The 24,027-nt window shown below is 42.5% G+C and overlaps 1 protein-coding gene across 2 annotated transcripts in view; it reads left to right on the top strand.

Annotated features, from left to right (window-relative positions):
* Rbp6 (RNA-binding protein 6) overlaps window positions 1-24,027 on the top strand; it is an 895,262-nt gene that overhangs the window by 466,759 nt on the left and 404,476 nt on the right. For both annotated transcript variants that reach the window (XM_078192887.1, XM_078192889.1), the window contains exon 3: window positions 1,261-1,345. In XM_078192887.1, coding sequence (XP_078049013.1) covers window positions 1,261-1,345 — 85 coding nt within the window. The remainder of the gene's footprint in view (window positions 1-1,260; window positions 1,346-24,027) is intronic.

The following is a 24,027-nucleotide window of genomic DNA, read 5'->3' as shown; positions in this document are numbered from 1 at the left end:
AATTTGTAAATAACATTTCTAAAAAATATATGTCTGAAATGAGCGTATGCATAATTATTAAAACTCGATGTGACGTTATCCGACAAAACTATATATGTATGTAGGATCGGGTTTTAGGTGATTGACTCCCGCAATATCGCAATGTCTTAATAACGAAAAAAGCAACTTTATTAATAGAATAAAATGTGAGAGATATAGGTACAAAAACGAAATACAATTATTAGCTATTCACCGCAGCTACGACCGATCACAACTGAGGATCGCTTCGGCGATCCTCTCCGCGTTACCGCTGATCGCTTTCCTTTGTTTTTTCCCGCCGAGCGCAACACCCGGCCATCCACCAAGTCACCGCGCTCGCGACATCCTACATGTATATATTCCGATATCTGAGTAAATTCATTTGCTAAACTTGTCTTGGTTGCGTGCTGAAAGTAGATTTGTAATGACTGGAATAAGGGTGGTTTTCTTATAACATAGGTAGCGCAGACGTTAGAGCATTTGTTCGACAGAATTTTAATCACTTTAACCCATTGCATTACCATTCCTTTCACGATGCGATGATCAGCACTTATTTGTCCTCAATATTTTTAATAATAGGACCAGACGATTATTGTTTTTTTTATCGTGTTTATGTACGTTTGTTCCTAGACTTTGATAAAAGAAGAATTTATCTTTATTTATACGTAGAAGAAATTAATAATGTTCATATTTAGTAGATCTCATATGGAATCTTTATCACGAGTTTGACTCGTTATTGTACTGCAAGGGGTTGAATTTGTCTACGAAGTCTGTGTTTTTCGTAAAGTTACACAGCCAGTCAGGGACAATAAACGGAGTTAAAATGTGGAATCATGACAAAAATTCTTATATGCACACAATATTTCTAACAATTTAAAGTAACTCTTTTTTGTAATGGCTAAACTTAAGGACGTTGATGTGTTTACTACACGTTTGTGTAATATATATCCGCAAAGTGAAATTGTACATACGCGTTGTACATTTATTTGTTGTTCCCTGAGAGAGATTATCTTGTAAACGAATGAAGCTTTCGTCCGCTGTGCGCACACGAACGTACAACAGCCTCGTAGGGGCGTATAAGTAATGAAGTACAAAGTGCGGGATTTCTAATTGTATCGGAAGGAAATATTAATTTTCTCCGCATCTGTTCCTACAGACTATACCTAAGCGTAGCTGTATAGCTGACCCGTAATTTGTCACTTTACGGGCACGTAACTAACGTATAATTATTGTGTGTTGCAGGGGATTTGGATTTATCACATTCGCAGACCCCGCGAGTGTAGATAAAGTACTCGCGCAGGGGAATCACGAATTGGACGGCAAGAAAGTAAGTACACTGAGCGCAGTAGCGTATTATTCCTCGAGCGTGGTCTGCGTTTTAAATCATATTACCGATTGCTTCGCCCAAGTTGCAACAGTAAAGTCTCTTTAATTGTATTCACGCGATCGCAACACGGGAATAAAAATTCGTAACGTAACGCGGTCGATCCTCCCTTTACACGGTTAACTCAGGTGTCAACCAAAACAGCAAACATTCTCCGTGTTTCATTTTTCACGCGATCTAAATTTTCCAATATCAATTATTCCTCCGTGATTCGAACGTAATTTGATCATTGTATAATTTTTTACACTATAACGAAATGAATGAGATGAAAATATTGCAACCGATTGCCATGCAGTGTCTTATAAAAATGACGAATTTTTAGAATTTCAAGAAACAGGCAGTAATAAACTTTATGATAAATGGAGACTGTCGCGTTAGGCTACGATATCATAACGTTCAATTATTACTCTATTAGTACATTTTCTTATACTATAACGAAATGAATGGAACGAAATGACGAATTTTTAGAATTTCAAGAAACAGGCAGTGGTAAATTTTATGACAGATTGGTACGGTCGCCTTAAACTACGAAAGCATAATGTTCAATTATTTCCTCGATGAACCGGAATGTTTCGCAACAAGAAATTCCTTTTGTTGCGCCCGCTTTCGATCAGCCTCAATGACCCGAGTTTCTTGTCGGCGACAAATAGAAACCGCCTGTACCCGAACGCAAGCAATATTTATCTATCGGCGACTTCAATTAACCGGGACTGTGCCACATCAATTATCTCGATCGAGCACTCCGCGGAAGTTAATTGCTCTCGCGGCACACATTTGATTGCGGCCTACCGCCGCGTGGCGGTGCGGCCGTGCGAACCGATTTTTCTCGCACAGCCCCGGGGGCTGTCTCCTTGCGCCACGGACAATAATCGATAACGTCGTCGTTCGTCTTCGTTCGGCTCTCGCAGAGTCTCTAGTAGTCTCCCCGACCCCTGTCTATCGCGCTGTCCCTCATTACCCCTTTTTCTGCCCCGTCACTGTTTCACCACGCGTCTCTCACGGGGCCCCCGAATGGATATCGGTGACCTTAAGTGGTCGTTAGCCACGGCGAACTAACGATCCCCTAATTAGTGCGTAATAGAACGCCGCTACCAAGACACGCCCGGTTTTCCGCGGCCTAACAACCTCTCCCCCTACTTTCCGATAAGTATCTCGGCGAGCTCTCGCGCGCACCCGACCAGTGAAAAACTAGTCCAGCCGGCTGTGATTCCTCGCCAGCCGTGTCGTAGATCATACGATTACCTGCCGGCACTTTGACGATCCAACCGAGCACTTTTCTGTGGACTTCTTCCGAGATATGTCCTCTATAGTTCGATCTACGGATGGGGTTTGTTTCAGACAGACACTTAAATAGTCTCGAACCGACATTTAAATATTCAGTTGATTGCATATTAGGCAAATATTTAATTCTTCACATCCCTTTGTGCTTGAGATACCTGTATTAACTTAGCAGACTGTTAGTTGTTAACGCGTTGACGATAGGACACGAGAATTCTCATTTTATCCTGAGCATTGTAGCACATATTTATTAGTGTTTTTCTGATAGTTGAATACGTATAATTCTTGAAAATTTTAATAAAATATATATTAAAATTTATTTATTACTTTGCTAGGATTACATTTTTTACCTGTGATCAAGTAATTTTCAAACGTTCTCCAACTAGATCTATGATCTATCACTTATAATTTCACTTTTGTCTTTTCCTTTCGTTTCCTTTTTGCTTTGTAACGCTGTAACACAATTTATTGTTCCAATTGCATTTACTGCAAAGGTACTTCCTAATAAATAGATAGATAAATAAATAGATAATTGCAAAAGTACTTATCAAATTTTGAGTATACACGTGCTAAAGTAATTCGTTAAAATCGCCCGACGTATAGGAAAGTTTGAATAAGAATGCTCCGTCGTTAACAAGTAACCTTTAGGTATATTCTTTTAAGACCCCCAAATTATTTAAAATGTATTAATAGAAGAAAATAATTTGTCAAATTATTTATCAACAGTCACCGGCGACAGACAGCGCTTAACGAGTTAAGGGTTTATAAAACACGTGGACGTTGAAGAGAACGTTATACTTTGATTTTTTGAAATTATTGAGCTTGTTAACGAAACCGTGAAAGTGTTAAGCAACCGGTGGTGTAAGTCAGCTGAAGCAACGAAAAGGTTAATATAGTCAGAGATGCTTTAAAACCGAAGAAAGACCAGAGATTCGCGGGAAAAAGTATGAGGATAGTAGCAAGCTCGGACGACGACGCAACATTAATAGGTTGAGGCAGGCAGTCCTTGCGCGCTGGTAGTCCCGGCGTCCCTTGCACTATCGAGAAGGTGTTAGACACTGGTACGGCGGTCCCGCAATTTGCATTAGTCGAGCGAATTACGCAAAATTTATGTGAGTCTGGATATACCGGTGGCAACGTGGCGCGGCGCGGCGTGGCGGTCCTATGGTTAATACGTATTCGGAGTACTTACGGAAGCGACCGCGCAGTAGTCGTACTTATGGCTCTGTGGACAGCTAATGTCCGCAACTATTTCTCTCTGTCCGCCCTATCCGCCGCTTATCCATTCCCGCCTTACGATATTATTCCCAGCGTATTGTCTCCACGGTGTGGGGCCGCGGCGGGCAGAAACGTATTTGCCAAACTGTGACACGTCGCAGCTCCGACCGATTAATCTCTGCCAAAAGCATCGCGGTTCCGGCCAATGGCGGGGACGCAACGACGCGTGTCGCTCGGCCACGTAGCCCGTAATTGTCTAAGCGCGCGTAAAACCAGCCCCGGGAAACCCGGCCGAGCCGCTCCGAAAAGTTTCGACGTCGAAAACGTTGTCGCGGAGCGGAGCCGCGCCGAGCGGACGCAGAGTCGTCGGGGTCCCGCGCGCTTGTCGTCGTTAATGCGGAACCTCCCTCTGAACCCGTGGAATTCGTTTAATTCGTTTGTTTGCATGCGGCCGGAACCGTTCGATGTATCCGCGAGACGAAACCCCTTCCACCCTCTATCGTTCCCTGCTCGTCCCCCTCCCCCGCCTCTGTTTGCCAGTTGCCCGTATGATGCTCGTAAGGGGTGGAGAAATGAACAGCGATGGGAGGGCTGCGGCCCAGACAAACCGGTTTCAATGTTCATTCATATGTGGACGTGGCGGTCGTGGTACGGGAAAATGTATTTGACACGAGTTTCGCGGCGAATGAATGGGTGGCAAAAATTTTAATTAGAACGCGCGATCGTCCGAATTGTCTCCACTTAGTCTGCAACAGATATCTTAGCATTTGTGAGACGTGGCAAAATGAGAATTGCAGAGGAATTTTTCATAACTTTTAGGCTCGTTTGTAGACATGATTTGGATACAGAGAACAAGATTATAGACTTGGACTTATAATGGTATTTCTGTGTTGCGTAGTATCGCATTAACTTCTATTTAAATTCAAATTTTCCGCTAATCGCTTAAAATCGATAGCTATTACTTCCGGATCCAATAAGGTCTACTTTCGTTTCATAGAACTTGGCTCTGTTAATTATGCATAAAAATTGAAATGTATTCAAGTACGGATACCATAAAACTATTCAAAGCATTCACCTCGCGACAGTTAACATCGGGAATTATTTTGCAATAGAGTAGCATTTTTTTAGAGCAGATCGTTTCTAGGTCTCTTTCTCCCGAACCACGCTACGATCATGACCAATATTTTCTATCTACTTTCTATCTTTAGTATCTACCAATACTTAGATAGAAGCAACCAAACTGTTCAAAAGTGAAACAAGGAATTGAAAGTCCAGTGCATCTGTGTCATTTTGTTATACCCACGCGTTCGCAAAACAAATTGCTACAAACCATTACATAACATTGTGTTATTCTCGTATTGTGTATATAATATTTTACAGAGCAAACGTCGTTCATAAAGATCCCGTCCTTCGTTTCTACGTCGCTCTGCAGACACGTTCGGTGGGTCCTTGAGATTTGTTCTTTGTTTTCTCTTTCTCCCTCGGCCAGCTTTTGTTTCCCCGACTTCGTTCACCTACGCCTCTATCCCCGTGGCTCTATTTCGACGACGCAAGACGCGGAGGGAACCAAAGGCGTGGCGCGGGGACGTGCAAAAACTGCAAGCCCTGCAAGAGAGTGCGCGCACTACAACGCTCGGTCTCTCTGTCTCTCCTCGTCCACTGAGAAGCTTCGTCACATTAATTAGCGGATCGTTCGTCTCCGCTTGCGTTAATGAACGCTCTCGTGTAATTCTGGAGAGGCCCTTCGGTCGTGTTGTGCGCGAGAGAAAATAAACGAAACAAAAGGGGGAGTGGAAGAAGTAGTCCGGGCACGGACCGGAAGTCGCGAGACACTGACGACGGATCCTCTCTCTGTCTCGAATCGTATCGACGCGAGAGTTCTCTGTCTTTCCTTCTCCGTCTCTCCCTCTTTTTCTCTCTATCTGTCTCGCTCTCTTTCTCTCTCTATCTCTCTCTCACTCACGACCCCCACCCCTCGATAAAATTCGACGTAACGTCCCAAGGGTAGAAGGAAAAAAAGATCTCGTTTATACACAGTCGAGTAGATCGTCCGCGGTTACCTACTTCGCTCACTTTCATCCGTTTTATATTTCACTCGAGAACGCTCTTCCGTTCGTTTTTTATTATCTACGTCGTGGCCGCCCCCTAACCGCCCCCATCTCTCTCCCTCTTTCTCTTTTCCTCTGTGTCTCCTCTCCGCGCCACGGGATCTCTGAATTATGAAAACGATGAAGTGTCTGCGCACTCGACGACGATACAGAAAAGTACGTAATCAGGAGCCGTATTCTTCTTTCGGAATGAGCCAGCCGGAATATCGTGAACCGGTTGCCGAGAAATTTGGCGTGAAATGATAATGAAACGGTGCCTTCGTGCTTTCGACTGTTTCACGGCCGACGGAAACAGCTAGCTAGCACGGTCGTCGAAATATTACGCTCCTTTCCTGTATTAAAATCCTCTTTGCAATTGTGCGACGGACGAAACTCCGTTCCTGAAACGATTTTGCTTTTCGTTTGTATCTCGAAATCTTAAGTCGAAAGATTACATGTCGAACAATTGTGTAAGATAATAAATTTTTCGAAAGAATTCGCCGTAAATGATACGAGGAGAACGTACAAAATATATTTATTCAACAAAATTTCCATTCCTCCTCGAGGAAAGAATCATAATTATATAACCGAAATTTTCTTTGATATTTTATTAATATAATTATTTAACTATTTAATTTTCTTTCCTCATTATATGTATAATACTCACTATATGTGAAATGAAATAGAAAGAATGGACATATTTATGATTTTTAGAACACCAAAATTGGTCAATTCATATATGAATCATCCTTTTTTTTAAAACATATACATTAAAAATAATGGACTATTTATTTTATTACGTTTTCCATGTTTCGATATATTTTCTATGCACAATCATTTTTTATAAAGAGAAATGATGCACTGTAGGATCAATCGTTCACGCTTTCTTCGTTACAAGAATATAGTCATTCATCGAAAAGTCAGGATTGATCAGAAAAACGTACCGAGCCCTGTACGCATTTGTTTCGTATCATCGTATCGTATCGTTGCACCGTTCGATGTCATAAATACGTATCCGCGGGTGCGTGCACGCAACGATGCCGCATTTGTTCATCCACATTGATACGCGACGATGATACGATACGCGAATACACAACAAATGGATACGCACCCTAATGGATCGCGACGCTCTTGCATCGCGCGTGTGTCACAAACAAATGACAAAAACGTTAATATTATCGAAAATCACCGCGAACGCGCGATGGAAGAGCGATTTCGCGAATCGATAGCCCCGCCGTTTCTCTCTATTTGCCCGGGACAATGATTTCGCAACCTGCCGCGTAAGCACACGCAGCGTGTCGCCTATGGTCGATCAGAATGGCCCTCAAATTGCGCTTAATCGGCCTGCGCGCTGATTAAAAAATACATGCATCGCACGTGCCACGGCTCCACAGCCTCATTAGCTTTCTGTTTAATCGCGCCGCGCGCGGATCAGCAATAGTTCAATCAATCGCGTACACGTGACTATAATCACGCACTGATAAGACTTCTTTGAGCCTTCTCTATCTCTATCACTTTTTCAAAATGTACATAACATCTATATTCGCTGTATTTAATTCGCCGTATCTAGATTCGCATATTTTCTACGGATTATCTTTCTAATTACGCTCCTAATGGCGTTTAAAGACATCTAATCGTTAACCTTTTTATACTTAATTGTATTATTAGTTATTAAAGTAACTTATTAAAGTTAAATTATAAGTATTATATCTTTAAAGAAAATTATAATTTAATCATCAGAAACTTCATTCCAATGTTCTAAGAAATTAATTGTCGCAGACGGATCCATGTAATTATGTACATAAACATTTACTAAAATTTTTTCGTTATTATTATCGTTATTATTATTACTATTATTATTAATGTTATCTTAAAGAATTATTTAATAAAGTATATCATGCGTCGTTAAAGATATAATAAAAATGTTAATATAAACGACATAAAATGAACACAGATTACCTCGACATAAAATGCGTAAGAAACTGTTACAGTCAGCAATATTGTAACATTTGCAATTTCAAACATTTTCATATTCCTCATATAATAAACGGTGTTCATTGATTTATATTTCAAACAACGATGGTATAATGGACAGCCGATGGACTTGACCGTTCTCGTTACAAGTATGGAGTTGTTTGAAATTCTGTTAGCACTAAACACGCCCGACATTTATTATTTGTTCAGAATTACAATACTAAGCTTATTTAAACATATTGCAATTTTAATTATGTGGCATGTGCTTGAATTAAGAAACTGATTCAATCAGTTCCTGCAGGAGAGTCCTTACGTACAAAATGTTCAAATAAACCATGTGGAATCTATCATACTGATCAGCAGGGCAGATTTCGCGTTAAATTACAAATTTAATGCGCGAGTCCAATAAATTTCAGATAATTCCGTTAACGCAACGTCAATTCCCACCTGATGCAAATGATAAAGAATGTTTGGAATTATCGAACGACGAAATACCGATTCCAATTTCGCTGGGAGCATGGGAACGCGCGTCGAAATAATTACTTAATCTAGCGAACATCCGCACGAAATGTTATTGCCTTCTATACGGTTTCCGGCGGCGATTTATCTGCTCAAAGGAAATTCCTCGGAGCCCGGCGAATTAAGATATTTCTACGCTAACCTACCCTTCCTTGTACATCGTCTCCACCGTGGCGATGGTCGTCGCGTTTCTCCTCACTTTCGCGATTTCCCGCACGTACCTCCCGTTTGCTTCGTGGCGCGAGCGTTCCGTGATATACATAACGATACAAGTGGCGTGCAATTAGATTTGTAAGTCTGTAATGAGCTTCGAGGAAAGGAAGGCGCGTCTTGTGTACGCGCGATCCTAGGCGAGCGTGTGCGAGCGCGTGCAAGCGCGTGCGACTTGTCACGAATGTGCCTGCCCGTCCTCTCATAGTCGTGTCGCGCTCACCGTGTCACGCGTCATGTTCTTTTCGTGTCCGCGATACCTGACGCGGAACGCGATTATTAACTGCATTATATTGTCGCGACCAGGCTCTACGAAAAGCGTCGCGCGACGGAACACGGCCGAGGAAAATTGCCGATAACTGGGAACGACCGCATGTTATTACTGCGTACGTAACGTAACTCGTTTCGCCCGGCGAAATTCTCGCGAGCTACGCCCGTCGCCGACGTATCGTTTCTTATTATTAAACGCTCGTGTCAAGTGCGCCACCCGTGCTGCATGTAATTACGTAGCACAATAATTATTAGCGTTCGAAACGAAAGTCACTGTCAGCGAAAATCCGGGCAACATTTGCCTGAAATCACTTTGGATCTGCTATTTCTGTTCTCCGTATTTGGCTGTCGAAATTTATATCCGTTAATTAAAAATTCGGGAAGAATTCTTGTATGATAGATATGCATTATTTGCAGCAAACGTAGCAAATAAATTAATTAATATTATAATGCCATAAATTCATGATTATATAGAGTTATAACGAAGATCAAGCATTCATTTCGTACTTAAAGAATTGCAATATTTGTAAAATAATCTTCTGGTTTTATAGTTGATAGTTTAATTCTTCTCACAGAGGCAAAAAATCCGCAGTCTATTTTATGATACATTACGATATCATTTCTTTGCTGTCAGCTTCTTGTTGTTGTCGCGAAGATTGCAAATCCGATAGATAGCTTTCAAGTTATGTCAGGGACGGTCGTATCAATCGAGTTAGAAGACAGTGTAGCTGGTGTAATGTAATGTCGAGTGATGGAAGTTCGCGTGACGGTGTCACAAAATCGTCGCGAATGTTAGAGGAGAAATGTCGGCGGGACCAAAAGAATCACATTTTTCACAAATTCAATTGAGATCGCATCGTGCGAGGTTGCATATGTCTGGTTACGAGGGTGAAGAGGGTTGATGGCGGCCGGATGGGGCGAAAAGACTCGTGAAATTGTCAAAGCTCTTTGGGAATGTCTGCACGACCCGCATTCCCAGATATTCTGAATCGATGTCCAGTATTTCAGAGACGTTCGCGACGACACAGGGAACACCGTGCCCCTTTTCCCACTTCCCCCTTTTTCTATTCGAGACATTACTGGCAAGAAGAACGATGGTCCTACTTGTTTTAGTCGCTTTTTATATAACGACCGCTTCGAATGACAGAGTCAGGATCGATGAGACAAAATCTGAGACATTCTACGTTGATCCTCCGGAAACTTTACTTTAAATTGCTTGCGGTCTCGTTCTACGTGCAATAACTCTTTGGATATTCCTATTTCTCGCTTCGAGATCAAGTTTGCTCAAATTATATATTTTTAGAGAATGAGGCCGTTACGTTGAATGGAGTATTACAATTACGATTTAAGCGCTTCAAATAGCAATTGCTTTGCGCTTTAATTACCGGCGAATGACTCTGTAATGCTTATACCAAAGGGCTTTCCTGTTTATTGAATAAATAAATAAATAAATAAATAAATAAATAAACAAAGGATTTTACACAGAAAATATAGATTCTTCGTTTGCTTATTTTCTGTGCGTCTTTGCAGCACTTGCCAAAGCAAACAGATTAACAAGAACTTCATACGTCTATTTCCATTAATTAGAAACAAAATAATTTTTTATTGATCTATCTGCATTTCGTAATGAATCTGCAACAATATTTTTGCATAAAGTTCCAGGGTCGAACAATCATTAGCCAGAGGAAAGGAATGTTTTAAGGAACAAGCTTGAACTCCGGTAAATTTATTGTATATTTTGAATAAACTCGTATAATTCTCTCCTTAATTAAAAGACGGCGCAAGTCTAATTTTATTCGTCCGAAATATCCGGGGCTCCTAAGAAAATTGAGAATAGAGGATGAAACCACTGTTGATAAGTCCCCGGCAATCCGACGGAACGATAAAGTCGTATCCCGCCGAGTCGAGTATCTGCAAGGCACACGATTCTATCCGAGAGCACTTGAATCAATGACGCGTAGCCGGCGAGCTATTCTACTCGAAGTTACGGCGAAGTGATTCTACGAATTTTGGAAATCGTCCAACGGCTGAGAGGGATTTCATTACTGTGTAAGCTGAGACGTTAACCATCGCGTCGAATAAATGAAACGGACGGGCGCATCGTTCCTTGTTACCGATACTATTTAGCCGGTCTCGCGTGCACTTCTGGCCGCCCATCACCGGCAGCACGGAAAATGCTGAAAAATAAGCAGCGTCGCTCATCCGCGGAATAATTTATTTGAAGAGCCCGAAGCCACTAAGCCCTGCGGAAATTGTCTGCAGTCCTTTACAGAACTGCAGCCACCCCTGATTCTCCTTCTCTCCCTAGGAACCCCTACGTCCATCTCCCCCCTCTCTCTTTCTCCCTCTCTCTCTCTCTCTTCCTCTCTCTCGCTCTCTCTCTCTCCCTCTCTCCTCGTACACTTCTGTGCGTTTCTTTCTTCTTTCCTCTCTTCGTCGTCGAGTGTGTCAACAATACGAGAAGCGTCCATTGTCGAATGCTTTTAAATTTGAAATACAAACCGTCTGCCTTACCACCGTCTCCCCTCGCTAGCCCCGGCCCACCCCTGCAACCTATCAACGTCATCGTGCATGCGCACCTCCTATCCAAAAGGCTTTCTCACTTGCATTTTTTCTTCTTCCCGATACCCGGCTCACTCCCTGCGTCTCTCTCTCTCTCTCTCTCCCATTATCTCGTCCTATATCCACCCTCTCTGTCCCTGTTTCTAGTCTCCAATGTCTTTCTCCAATCTTCTGAGTATTCTTGCCCGAAAGAAAATCCCGAAAATCGAGGGTACACTTCCGAGGACACCGTTCGAAATTTGACTAGCTGGAATCCATTCGTTATGTTCGCTATCCCATTTGTCGCATCTCCTCGACCCGATCTTCCTTCGCGTTTCTCGAACACTTTACCGTGGAGTAAAACTGAAATGGGGTCATGGTTATTTGATTTGTTCGGTACAAGTGCAATTTTGTTATGAATTTCACTAAAATGGTCGTGGAACTGATTTACGATTGTCTGACCCAGCAGTGTTTAGCCTTCTAGCCCCTAAAAAGTTCGAAAAAGTCACAATGTAATGGAATATGACTAGTAAAATCATAGTTTTTGATTATATTTATGATAAAATACTGTTACAGCGAATTGTCTTAATCAAGTCGCTGTAATGTGATACTGCCCTGAAGTGAACAACCCTTAATGAAATAACTGACGATAGGGGTTGTTACAGAACAGCTGTACCGATAGACAGTCGACAGTTGAGTTTGAACCTCCGAGCGATCAATTTGTGTTGTTACGCAGAATTGTATAATATTAGATATTTAAAGCACAATTGTAAATAGTGTAAACTATGATTAAAATGCTGCGTCATGTAATGTGTGGATCCGATGAAACGCGCAGCAATATATTAATTCTGTTTTAATCAACTTTTGAAAGCCAACAAATCCCATTGATGCAGAGCGCATGGAAAAAGTAAAACAATCGTGAAATCGCAACTGTTCTACGTCTCTATTAATTCCGATGTCAAAGAGGCGAAGTACATAAATGCAGCTAGATTTGCGCTAAATTTCGAATGTTTCAGCGAGGATTAAAGTTGCGACTGCAAAAGTGGAGCGCCGTTAAATATATCACGCGCATATAGAACTCGATGAAGAAAGAAGAGGAGATTACGCAGCCGATGGCAGAATCTCATTCGATTCACGGCATACAAATCGCGGGGAGAGTCCCCAAATGAATTATTATAGCTGAACGATGAATCCGCTTGAGCGTAGCATCTCGTTAATCCCCGTCGACGGATCCGAAAGATATATTCCCCGGCCTTCCGAGGAACTTCCGCTTATCACGGCCGCGAATTAAACTGCAAAGCGGAGCAGTAGCATCTGTTGCTAGCGGTTTAATTCGTTCTCTCCCTTCACGAGCATTGTACGAGCAGTAATCACAGCGAAAACAAGTCAAAACTAGGACGGTCTGTATCGTCGACGGTTGCGGAACGAAATTACGGAAAAATTGGCACGCGTACGCGCAGTTAGGGCAACGAAGATTACCAGAGGGGTCACGGGTGATTTACTCTAATTGTTAAGCTTCCCTTAGTTCGAGAAGTCTCATTTACATCGGGCTTGAAAGCTCCGCCTTTTTTCCCTTTGTCTCTCTCTCTCTCTCTCTCTCTTTCTCTCGCTCTCTTACGTTCCGACTTTTCCGTCGCTGTGTACGCGGCATTTTTATGGCAGAAACTTGCGGTGATACAGCTGGGGAATATATTTCGCTGCAACATTCTCTTTTCCACGCTGAAGATGCATACCAAGGGCGTCCGACTAAATCAAGCACCGTGCCGTTTTACGACCGTTTATAAGCTGCCCGGTTATCTTTCAGATGGACGAGGAAACCCTCTAGAAAATCCGCGGGCGATTTATCCTTCTATTTACCGATATCGAGTGTGGAATTTTTCGAACGCCCCCGCGCGGTGATGTTCAACCGCCTACGCTCCCGCCGCCGTAATGAACGCCGGAAAATTAGGATCGCGGCAACGAGCATCCCCCGCCGGATAATGTCCCCAACTATTTACGATCTGCTCGAATATGTGCACGGGTATTTAATACGCTGGCGTAATTCTCTTTGGTAATGCGACGTATTTAATCACCGTTCTCACCTTGATATACTACCAGTCAATTTTGCGCAGTTTACCGGAGAAGGGTATCGGGTGAAAAGCAATTGCGGCGATTGGTGACAGCCCTTGCGATACCTCGCCTGATATTTCTGAAGTTCGCGTGGCAAAAAGGCTGCATTCTTGCGGTGAAAAAGCAACTTTTCACTTTTAAACTGGAATGTTTTACCTTGAACAAGAACTTGTTTATCCTGGGCAAGTTTAGGTGTGCGTGTAGATTTAACCGCTGTTGGTGTTTTAATTAAATTAAATCTGTTTGTTTCTGCTTCGACATTCTTCACTAATTAATCCTTTTTTGGACGACGCCAGAAATTGTTAATTTCTCAGCCATTGCTTTAAGCAGAAATTTGTTTCAAAAATTGTAAGGAATATTTCATGGAATTAAATTTTTGAGAATTAATTTTCAATTAATTAGTATGAATTTTAGGTTAAAAGACGTTTACTAGCTTGATCTGGAATAAAATTCATTGATAGCTTATTTGGTTGGTTTAAAAATTGACATGGATTTTTCTAATAATTGAAAAATTTGTTTGAGGTTTTAAAGTTTGGAAACGTTTTTGAGAGAGAAATGTTTTTGATGGAATTAAATTTTCTATGAAATTATAGGTTAAAGTTAATTAATTGTAGATTCGCATGAATGATAGGTTAAAAAGATTTACTATTGTCAATCTATTATATTTTAATTGAATTCATTTTTTCCAATCTTGATGCAATTTTATCACCTATAAATATTCAAGTCACTTTGTTCAATATGAAAGATATTATTGTATTTTGAAAGATGTCCGAATGTTAGGGCGAGTCACTGTACCAGCTACCTCTCAGGATATTCAGGGAACGAGGGAACGGAGAAAAATTCTGAATTATGGAAAGGAAGCGTGTTTTATGAAAGTAAGTTGAGCGTAACTTGGCGAAGTCAGCTGCGGCGAAGATTGGTTCGATACCAGATTCGAAGGGCAGAACTGAAATTTCCGGGCAGGTGTGGCACGTCAGTGTCGGTGTTACGAAGATTTTCGACGGTATCTGGTAGCCGACGTAAAATAAAACGGCGTGCCCTTCCTTCGACGGCGTTAATACCATTGCCTCTGATTTCCGGCATCGAGGAAACACGATCCCTTTAATAGCGCGTAACATCAACAGGAACTTTTCCGACCAATTCCTTTCCTCGTCAAGGAGTAAACTGTCACTGTCAGTCGGCGAAGTCGAAACGGTGAAACTCGCCAGCGGAGCTGCCTTTAGTTATAAATCACATCGGGGACGGGGACTTAAATATTTTACGACGGAACTTTTACCTTCCGGGGAACTATCTTTCAGCGGGGGATGCATTTCGCCCGGGATGGAAGGAGCAGCCCGGAGGATTATCCGGAAACGTCCCGAACGAGAGACGCTCCTCTCTTTTAAAATTTAACAAACACCGCGTCGCTTAAACGGTTCGACTTAATAAACTTCGCCCCGGATTATTTAATTTAGATAACTATATTCTCGCAAAGCTCGTCGCTTCTTTCGGGCCAAATGTATTTACCGGATTGCGTGGACGGTTCTTTTCTTTTCATTCTTTCTTCTTATATCTCGTACATTTTATACCGTTTAACGTCACGAGTTCAGACTCGACCGAGAGACAAAGGCAATCCGCGAGACTGAAATCGTTCGAGATTGCTTTTGGCTATCGAGAAGACGAGCTTTTTTTTTAAATAGACGGTGGCAGATGGTCGGATATTCGAGGAAATATGAGAAACGAATACCGCGGATAGATCGCGTGCAATTTAAATAGACCTCTATTGGAAAGACTGTTTAGCTAAAGGTGACAGAAATCGATCAGTTACGTTCACGCTCGAAGCTACGTGTTTCCAAAGCGTTCGCCGTGATTAAGAGCTATTCTTACACGTTTCGTGCTGTCGTCCTACATTAAATAATATTTTCTCTTCTAAAAATGCTGGTTAGAATATTTTGTAAGGAATCAAAAATTTGTCATTAAAATTGTATTCGTTAATAATGTTTCATTATTAATAGCTAAATACAGGAATTTATTTGGTCGAAAATTTTACGATAAATATGTTTCTTTAAGCGAGATTGTTTCTTTAACCCTTTGACTACGGCAGACTTTGATACTTTGATCCTGCCTTACCATACGGCAGGAATTAAATTTTTATTGAAATTTCACTACAGTAAAACAATATTATTTTTTTCTTCGTATTCCGAATCGGATTGCTAGTAACCTAGTAAAGTGTGATTTAATTCGAAACATGGATAAATACAAAATCTTACATTCGTAATGTGTCACTTCTTTTGACACGTTTTCGTCGCACTACACATTTGCGCTTTTTGTCTAATTGTAGTAATATTTATCGGAATAATTATCGATAAAATAGTCAGGACGCCTGTAGGCGGTCTCAGTGTTACGAACGCAAAATTTCTAAACGCCTATAGGCGGCCACAGTAGCCAAGGGGATAATAGCTGTGAGATTTGATAAAATTTCCCAATTAACCAAAGCTAGTTGATTATTAACAAGTGACCGGCAACCATGTAAACCACTGCCGGTGTAATGTACAGCCGATCCATGTAACAAGAAGTTTGACGTTATTTTCGTGACGCGGGCCGCTGGACCGCGCGAACAGAGCTTGCACGTTGCACATGGTATATGGCGACGTATCGCGAGTGTAAAATACCGCGTACACGTTGTAGGCAGCAGGTACCTGTGCTATCGGTGCATGAAATATAAATAATTAGTATGATATATAAGCCGCCTGCGGCCGGGTGTGCCGAGCGCGATATATCGACGTGACCCACGGCTTTATTTCGAGACCGGCCACATTTTATCCGCTAAATTAGCTTTTCCGGCCGCGATTTATGTCACCCGCTTCGAGAAAGTTACTGCCAAAATAGATAATTTTGCCGGACCCCGCGACAAGAAAATCGCGACAAAAGTGAACGTCCAAGATTGACGTACTGTCATTGCGCTATCGAATATCGTTATTCACGTGGAAATTCTATGTCAAACGCACCTGAAAGTTTTCTAATGGTAAATACATAGTGTAATTTCTTTTTTGATAGTAAATTAAATTTTTGCTATAATAATCATTTGAAAGAAAATTTTGGAAGCATTCTTTTTTCTCAGCTTTCTTTGATTTTTCAAGAAATATTTATTGTTTCATGATTATTAAAGCAAACTGCATTTATTATTTGAAAGTATTGTTAAGAAGAAGGAGTCAAGTGGATATTTAAGCAGAACTTTATATTTGTCTTACATATATTTAATTAACTGCGAAAATTGATAAGGGAAGTTACGTATTTTGAAACTGCATATTTCGTTATAGTTGATGTCACTGTCTAAAGTACAATGTAAAGTTTTGCACTAACTTATTGCTAGTGTTGTTGAATAATTGATTAGGAAATCATTCGACAGAGGGTAGTAGAATATATTCCAACAAACTAAATATTACACATACGTTTTATCAAACTTCGCTCGGTAAAGTACAAATTATCTTTGAATCTAAACGCAACACTCTAGAACATTGTATTACATAAACGTTCCAGTATTTTGATTATAACGCATATTTGTATCGTGAGATTTATTTAATCATTTCCTGTGAAAGAGCCTTTTTGATCGACATGGTAATTTGGTATTAAAATACGAGCACATCGACGTAGTGTAACAAATAGCGGAAAAGAAATGCATAAAAATGGGCGCCGAAGCAGCGTGAAACGGTGGAACAGCGAAAGTTTCGTATCAGATAGGTAAAAGCACAATCAACCTGGATCTCTGTTTCCCCGTGTTTCCGTGTGGAGAAACTAGAAGACCGAAAGCGCGGTAATAATGCGTGTAACGAGGGCGCAGAAGCGAGCCCAAGATAATAATTTGTGGAGTCAGTTACTGCTTTGAAAGAGTGGTAGAACGAATCCGTGCGGCACGGCTGGGCATAGTACATCGGTTTATTGCGGTTTCAGCTGTAGGTCGGTCGAGCGTCGTAAAACTAATCCGGGGTGGCCGTGTCGGAGATGAAATGGAAGGGAATAATTAAATCGCTCGGTTCCTTTTCGGTGTGCACATGTTTGCCGGAAATACGGTTGAAAAGTGCAGACAGAGTTCTGTTGCCGGTCAGTTTTTACAATACAAGTGGAAAAAAGGATAACGAGCGGGAGACAGATAGCGGTACCGGCGACTGCTATGCCGCACACGCCACCCACGCCATCGTGTAGCGCCAGTCCCACCCTGTCGACCATGCTTTCGCTAACTCTCGGTCCCTTCAGCCTCGGCTCATAGAGCCACATTCTCGGGCGATCCATTTCCAGATTAAACACGCGTAAAACTCCACTCTGGTGCGGTACACACAAGAAACGCTGTTTCCCTCTGTCCCTCGGCCGGCTACTATTTCCGTCTCTCGCTCGTCCCCCGGCCTCCTTCGCCCCCTTCGTTCCCTGTACCCCGCAACTCCCCCGTTTCCGACCGTTGCCCAACCCCCGGGAATACACAGGGTCTTATCTGTTCCGTTTTGCGCATGAGTACCAGCGGTGGGGAGGGAAGCCTCAAAAAAAGAGGCACGTTTTCGTCTGCGGGCTCGTTCAAAAACTCATTGAGGTAAATCTGTCACTTCACGGGAGAGGCTCTCTCCTCCATTCTTTTTCCTTTTTTTTTTTTAATAGAAGGAACCTGGCTCTCCCTTCGAAAGGGACACCGAGGACACGCGAGAGCGTCGCGTTTCATAATAAATCAAGTATCGTCGTGGCCGGTGATAAGAGGCTTCTCTTTGTCTTTGGGGAGGGTCCATCCGAGCCCCTTCGAAAACGAGTGCGATAGAGATCGCCACCGAGGAACAATTCTCCGCGGGGCTATCCGATCTCTCGAGTGTGCAAACTTTGGGGGACTCGGTGAATTTGACGGAAAAATTAATCGATCATAGAGCCTGGGTTTGATCGATTCTGGCGTGGGTCCTTCGCTCGTGCTTCTTGCCACATCCGACGCCGAGATTTCGCTTTTAATCCAGTTACAGCGTTTCTACCACTTTGACCATGCGTACTTGCTTTTATGACATGGCAGCAGCACTTTCTACCAGTTTATGAATATTTTCGTTTGGCAAAAGTAGGAACCTGTTGAAAGAGCAATTGAAATACGGTTACAAGATTCTATTAAGTAGTTCACGCGTCTCTGAACCAAAGTAGCACATGTCTGAAAATTTCGTAGATAATTATTCACTGGATTGGTTCAAATTAGACTGCTCTTAAAAATATATGTCTTCTGCAGGCTTGAAAGAAAATAGAGAATATCAAATAGAATTACATATATCATAAATTTATATTAGCCTAAAAATTTTCTGCATATTTGATTATTCGAAATATAACATTAAAAGTGTGTATATATTTTGTGACAGCGTTCCACTTGTTCCAATCAAATCACCATTTTCTCTCCATTAAATTTAATGAATTTTTAAATTATTATGTTTAATACAATTTACATTGTATCTATCCAAGCACCGTTTTATATCTATGAAGCTAATATTCTATAACTTTTCAACAATATTGCTATTTATGTGCAACTGTCGGTGACCACTTGGCTTGCAAATTCAAAATTGTCGCAAGAATCGCTGATAAACATGGATCAAACTGTTAATAATCTGTAAAAGCTCTTGCGCCACTCGAGCCCATTAAGCTGCACCTCGTATGCGTAGGAATTAAGAAAAGAACTGGAATGCGCATACGTGATCGCATTACGACGGCGCAGCGTCGGCGGTGCTAGGAAGAAACGCGACTCAATTTACCTCCACTTTGTTCGCACCTTGCAGGATTCTGGAAGGAGTAGAATGAAGGAATTTGACAAAGTTAAATCGAAGTGAAAGCGGGCGGCCCAGAAAATAGATAAGAAAGAAAGATGTAGAGAAAAGGAGAGAGAGAGAGAGAGAGGAAGAGAGAGGGAAAGAAAGAGAGCCTTCGGAGAAATTACCGCAAGCGTTTCCCCTTCGCTTCCCTTTCCCGACCACCTTCCGCCTCTTTTTCTCTCGCTCTACCTTTGCCTGTCTTCGTCTTTTTCACGCATGGACCGGTACTCGGGCTTGGCACGTCAATACTTTCAGCCGATAGAGTGCTTTTCTTTACGAAACCACCATCCGTCGCACAAGCGCGGCCAATCAGGCGACAATGGCTCGTAAATTCGAGCCAATCAGGAGGGAAGCCGAGACGTGACCGCGGCAACGGTGCGATATTGCTTATGAATTATTTAAGCGGTCAGAATAACAATGTCCTTTCCCCTCTCTTTCTGCGACGCCCGTTCCTCTGTTTCTCTCTGTCCTACGCGTGAACACGACGCCCGCGGGACAAGAAATTGTCAGACGTGTTTCGGGAACGATGCAGACCATTCTTCGATGTTAACTTTTCCTCGAGCCGGTGCTTCAGCTATTCCGCGGGCGTTATGTGATTACGGCCGATAATCCTGTCCTTGATAATGGATTGTTGCATTCGAGATTCCATCACCTGTCTCGGGGTACACTTGAATCGTTTTGCGACCTGCAGCACTTTGCGGTACACGCGTGCTTGGGTTTCCAATTAAATTTCATTGTTACACGTTCCTCCGAAATCGCGCAACAGATTTAGCCGTAATTACAACATATGTCGCGAGCAATGCTTTATTTACACTCAATGTTTTCGATATGTTAAAAAAGTTAAAAGTTGTTTCGAATAAGGTCTTCCTCGAACTGCCCTCAAATATTTTCCGAACGTTGCCAAGCGCGAACTGTTATTAAGATTACGGATTACCGGGATGGTCATCGGTATCTCGTTAGCAATGTTAACAACGAACGGGAACGGCAGACAATGGACACCACCTGGTTTTTGCCGGGAGGCGGCGTTTAATTTATGAAAATCTTGCGGATACTCCTGGGACACGCAAAGCCTTATCGGCTTAAGTGTTTCCAATAACACGAGGGACAAGAAAACGAACTATGCAATTACCTGGCAAGCTTCGACTTCGATAATCGACAACACCCTTTCGAGTTCCCAGCCGACGAGGTGGCGGCGGAGGCGACGCGACACGGCGGACCACCGCACACCAGGCTAGGCTGATTCCAAAGTCCCTAACTACTTACTCCGTGGGAACGTGTACAGTGTACGACCACGCTGTTCGATTCCTCCAGCTTCGATCATTGCGCTCTGCTCGTAATGGACCGTTGTTTAAGAGGGTTGCGCCACGAAATTGATTCTCGTGCGACCGGCTGCGTCCCGTCTTGCTTCTGATTTGTTTTCTGGCTTCGTGATTGCTTCGTCTTGCACAGCCGCGTAGACTACATAAACGGGGACCCTAACGTGAAACAGTCGCTTACTCTTTGTCTGAGACTACGACTGTCGCGCAGTAGCGCCAACAATGTCACTGTCAATCGTGCTTTGCCTGAATGTTGTGTAGGTATAAAGTTACTGGTAGTTTTACCTATTTGTACTTTCATGCTCAGATTCTCGGTTGTCTCTCAATCTTTTTCAAGTGGTAGTATTTCAGATTGTTCTATCGGTCTTCTTATTATGGCGATCTAGTCACGATTGAAAGTCATCACACAATATGACTTGATGATGTTGTAACACACGAAGAATTTTCTAAATGTATTTTTTGGCTCCTAAGTACCTCATCTAAGAGGTACTTTTCTACAATCTGGACACATGTAGTATCGACCTCTATCATTATAAAGGGCATCATATAAAAGGCCCAAGCGCAACCAAAAATCAGCCTAGTTCCAAGTGGGTGACTGGCGTTAGTTACTAAGTTTTTATCATTACTATGATGAAGCCTCCGCCGATTCCTTGCGGTAACTAAGAGTGTGACCTAGAATCCCCGTTACACACTTGCATATGCACGATTATAATAGATGTAAAACTTGTAATATGCTACCGTTTTCCAGTCTATTTATTCGTCAACAAGTGTCATTATTTCATTTCCTAATTCGAAGTAATAGTTGGTACAACCCACAGAGATACACCTTTATCGCTCAAGGTGTATATTAATTTTAATGAAAAGTTACGAGGCAACCACACTTAAATCTCTACTCTTAGTGACGCTCCGGTGATAAAATTGGCATCGGCTAGTTCACGAAACATTTACCCTACTAGTGACGTCCCGGTGATGAAATAAGCATCGGTTAGGGAACCCCTTATCCACCTAGTAACTCCCTGGTAATGAAATAAGCATGGGCTAGTTCATGAAAACACCAAAAATCGTACAAACCTCCAGCAACGTGACCTCCTCATCGGCTCGTAACAACGTGTTTGAAATGCTCGGTCAAAGTGAACCGATACTCAAACAATTATTTATGAATGTATTAAACACGAAAGATTGATCGAAGAATAACCAATGAGTCAACTATTTGCGGACGAAGATTTTCCCCCTCAAGTTTCTCCTCTACTTGAAGCGAGAACGTATCCACTGGAGTTCGCCGCCGCTTCGTTGTAACAATTCGACAAGTACACACGATTTCGTGGGAACCTTCTTCCGCGACGTGGTGTCGCGAGATGGCGAAGGGATATTATGCCCAGTACGCTTTTCCACAAGCTGCAATTTCAGTTCGGTCTGGTGGACCTCGTTGTCCGTGACACTTTGACGCAACTCCGGACATAGAATGAGAGAGAGAAGAGACAAAAAGAGCAAGAGAGAAAGAGAGAGAGAGGAAGCGAACGGTGTCCAGAGGGCGCTTGTGCAAGGCAGTTATGAGTTGCTTAATTGTTTTGTCACTGTTTTCCCCGTTCCCCCGCGTCCGTCGTTGCCTGTTCCGTTCCTCGTTCGTCGTTCCCTTGTCCTCCTTGTCATCGTGTATCCCGCCGGCCCCCTCCCTGTCGCCTCCCAGTCCGTATTCGACCGTTCTTGCTCCTACCGCCTACACGTCCTGGCAGTCCTGTCGTAGAGTTCCACGAATGCTCGGGATCGTTTCCGGAATAGTACTGGCTTACCCCTTGACAAGTTATCCGTGGGATTCTAACGTAGGAAAATCGATACCGGGACACCATTGTTTGCCTACAGAGATTCGCTGGACGGACCGCGGAGGAATAACTGTTGCTTAAGTTATTCACACGCCGGGGGAAATCAATTCGACGAGATACTCCCCGCCGTTCCTTTTGCTTCTTTCTCTTTCCCCTTCTCTCCGTCTCTCTCTCTCTCTCTTTCTCTCTTGCTGCTGCTGGTGCTTTCTATCCTTTCCCGGACCCCTTCCTCGCGCGCACGCGATGCATATTTATGAAGCGTTACGAATGTTGAAAGAGTCCCGGGGTAAGCTTGTAATACGTCTTCGCTCAGGACTCCGAAAGAAGAGGAACTTCAACAGTGGACGGAGTTAAATTCTAGTTACCGGTATCCCGCCGTTCGTTCGGGCCGATGTAATTCCTAGCCGGCCGTTGTTCCCCGTTTATTTTCCTTGTGTTAATTCAAGCGTTCTGGTTACGAGTTGTTAATTCAATAATATCCCGAAGATTCTTCCGCCGAGGCTTATAAATATTTATGCTCCAATTCGTCGTCTAGTTTTCTTGGCGTGGCGCAAAATAACGACTCGAAATGCACCCCTTTTGTCAAGAGAAAGAAAAGAGGCGCGGAGGAGAAGAGTGACAATCACGTTAGCGACGACGCCGGTCCAAAAAGCTAAGCTCTGATCATCGAATAAATCAGGAGAGTGATGCAAATTTTGGACACGCACCTGTATGGTAATCGGATCGCAACATAGTTTCTCCTTCATCCCGCTAAGAGCGTATCAAGTTTTCTACTATGTAAGATCTTTAAGTAAATGTAAATACGAACAGGCAAAGTGTATGTGTCGCATGCGCATTTACATAGTAAAGTTATTATTACCCGGCGCTGAAACAAGGGACGCCGTATAACGGCTCGTTATTCGATACGCCCATAAGTAATAGGTTCTTTTTTAGGAAATTAAGGGACGTATACGTCCAACTTGATTTACGATCGATCTGATAGTTCGGGATTTCGTGAGATTCTCAATATCGTTGCGCGAACCGGGTCCGAAGGGACCAGAAGAAAATTGTTCACCCTGCCCTTTTTAAATCGCTCTGCCCGACGATACGGGTATCTGCGCGAATTATCGGCGCATAAATAAACAAAAGCCGTCGGGGTTGCAATTTCGACTGTGAAGGGCGCCTAAAAAAGTTCGTGTTTCGGATAATCGTTTGCTGCGGGCTCACTAGCCAATTGGTCCAATCTGCCACCAGTGTTCACGGCGAGCAAACACAAATTAAATATGTCTAAGTCTAGTTAAAATAAAAATGAAAATCAAATTTATTGCATGAACAATAAAAGGATGATTGCAATTGTTGTGGCAACTGCACTGATTGTCTTCGGACGGTTTAAGAGAACAAAGACAAATGTGTTGGATATAATCATTATTGTTTACTAAATTTATTGTTATGATAATTTAAGTTAATTTAAGAAAATTTTATAACTTATTTTACTTGTCTTTTTATGAA

This window comes from Augochlora pura, chromosome 10 (assembly GCF_028453695.1).
Source record: "Augochlora pura isolate Apur16 chromosome 10, APUR_v2.2.1, whole genome shotgun sequence".
In the NCBI taxonomy this organism is placed as follows: domain Eukaryota; kingdom Metazoa; phylum Arthropoda; class Insecta; order Hymenoptera; family Halictidae; genus Augochlora; species Augochlora pura.
This window is presented reverse-complemented; position numbering and strand designations above follow the sequence as displayed.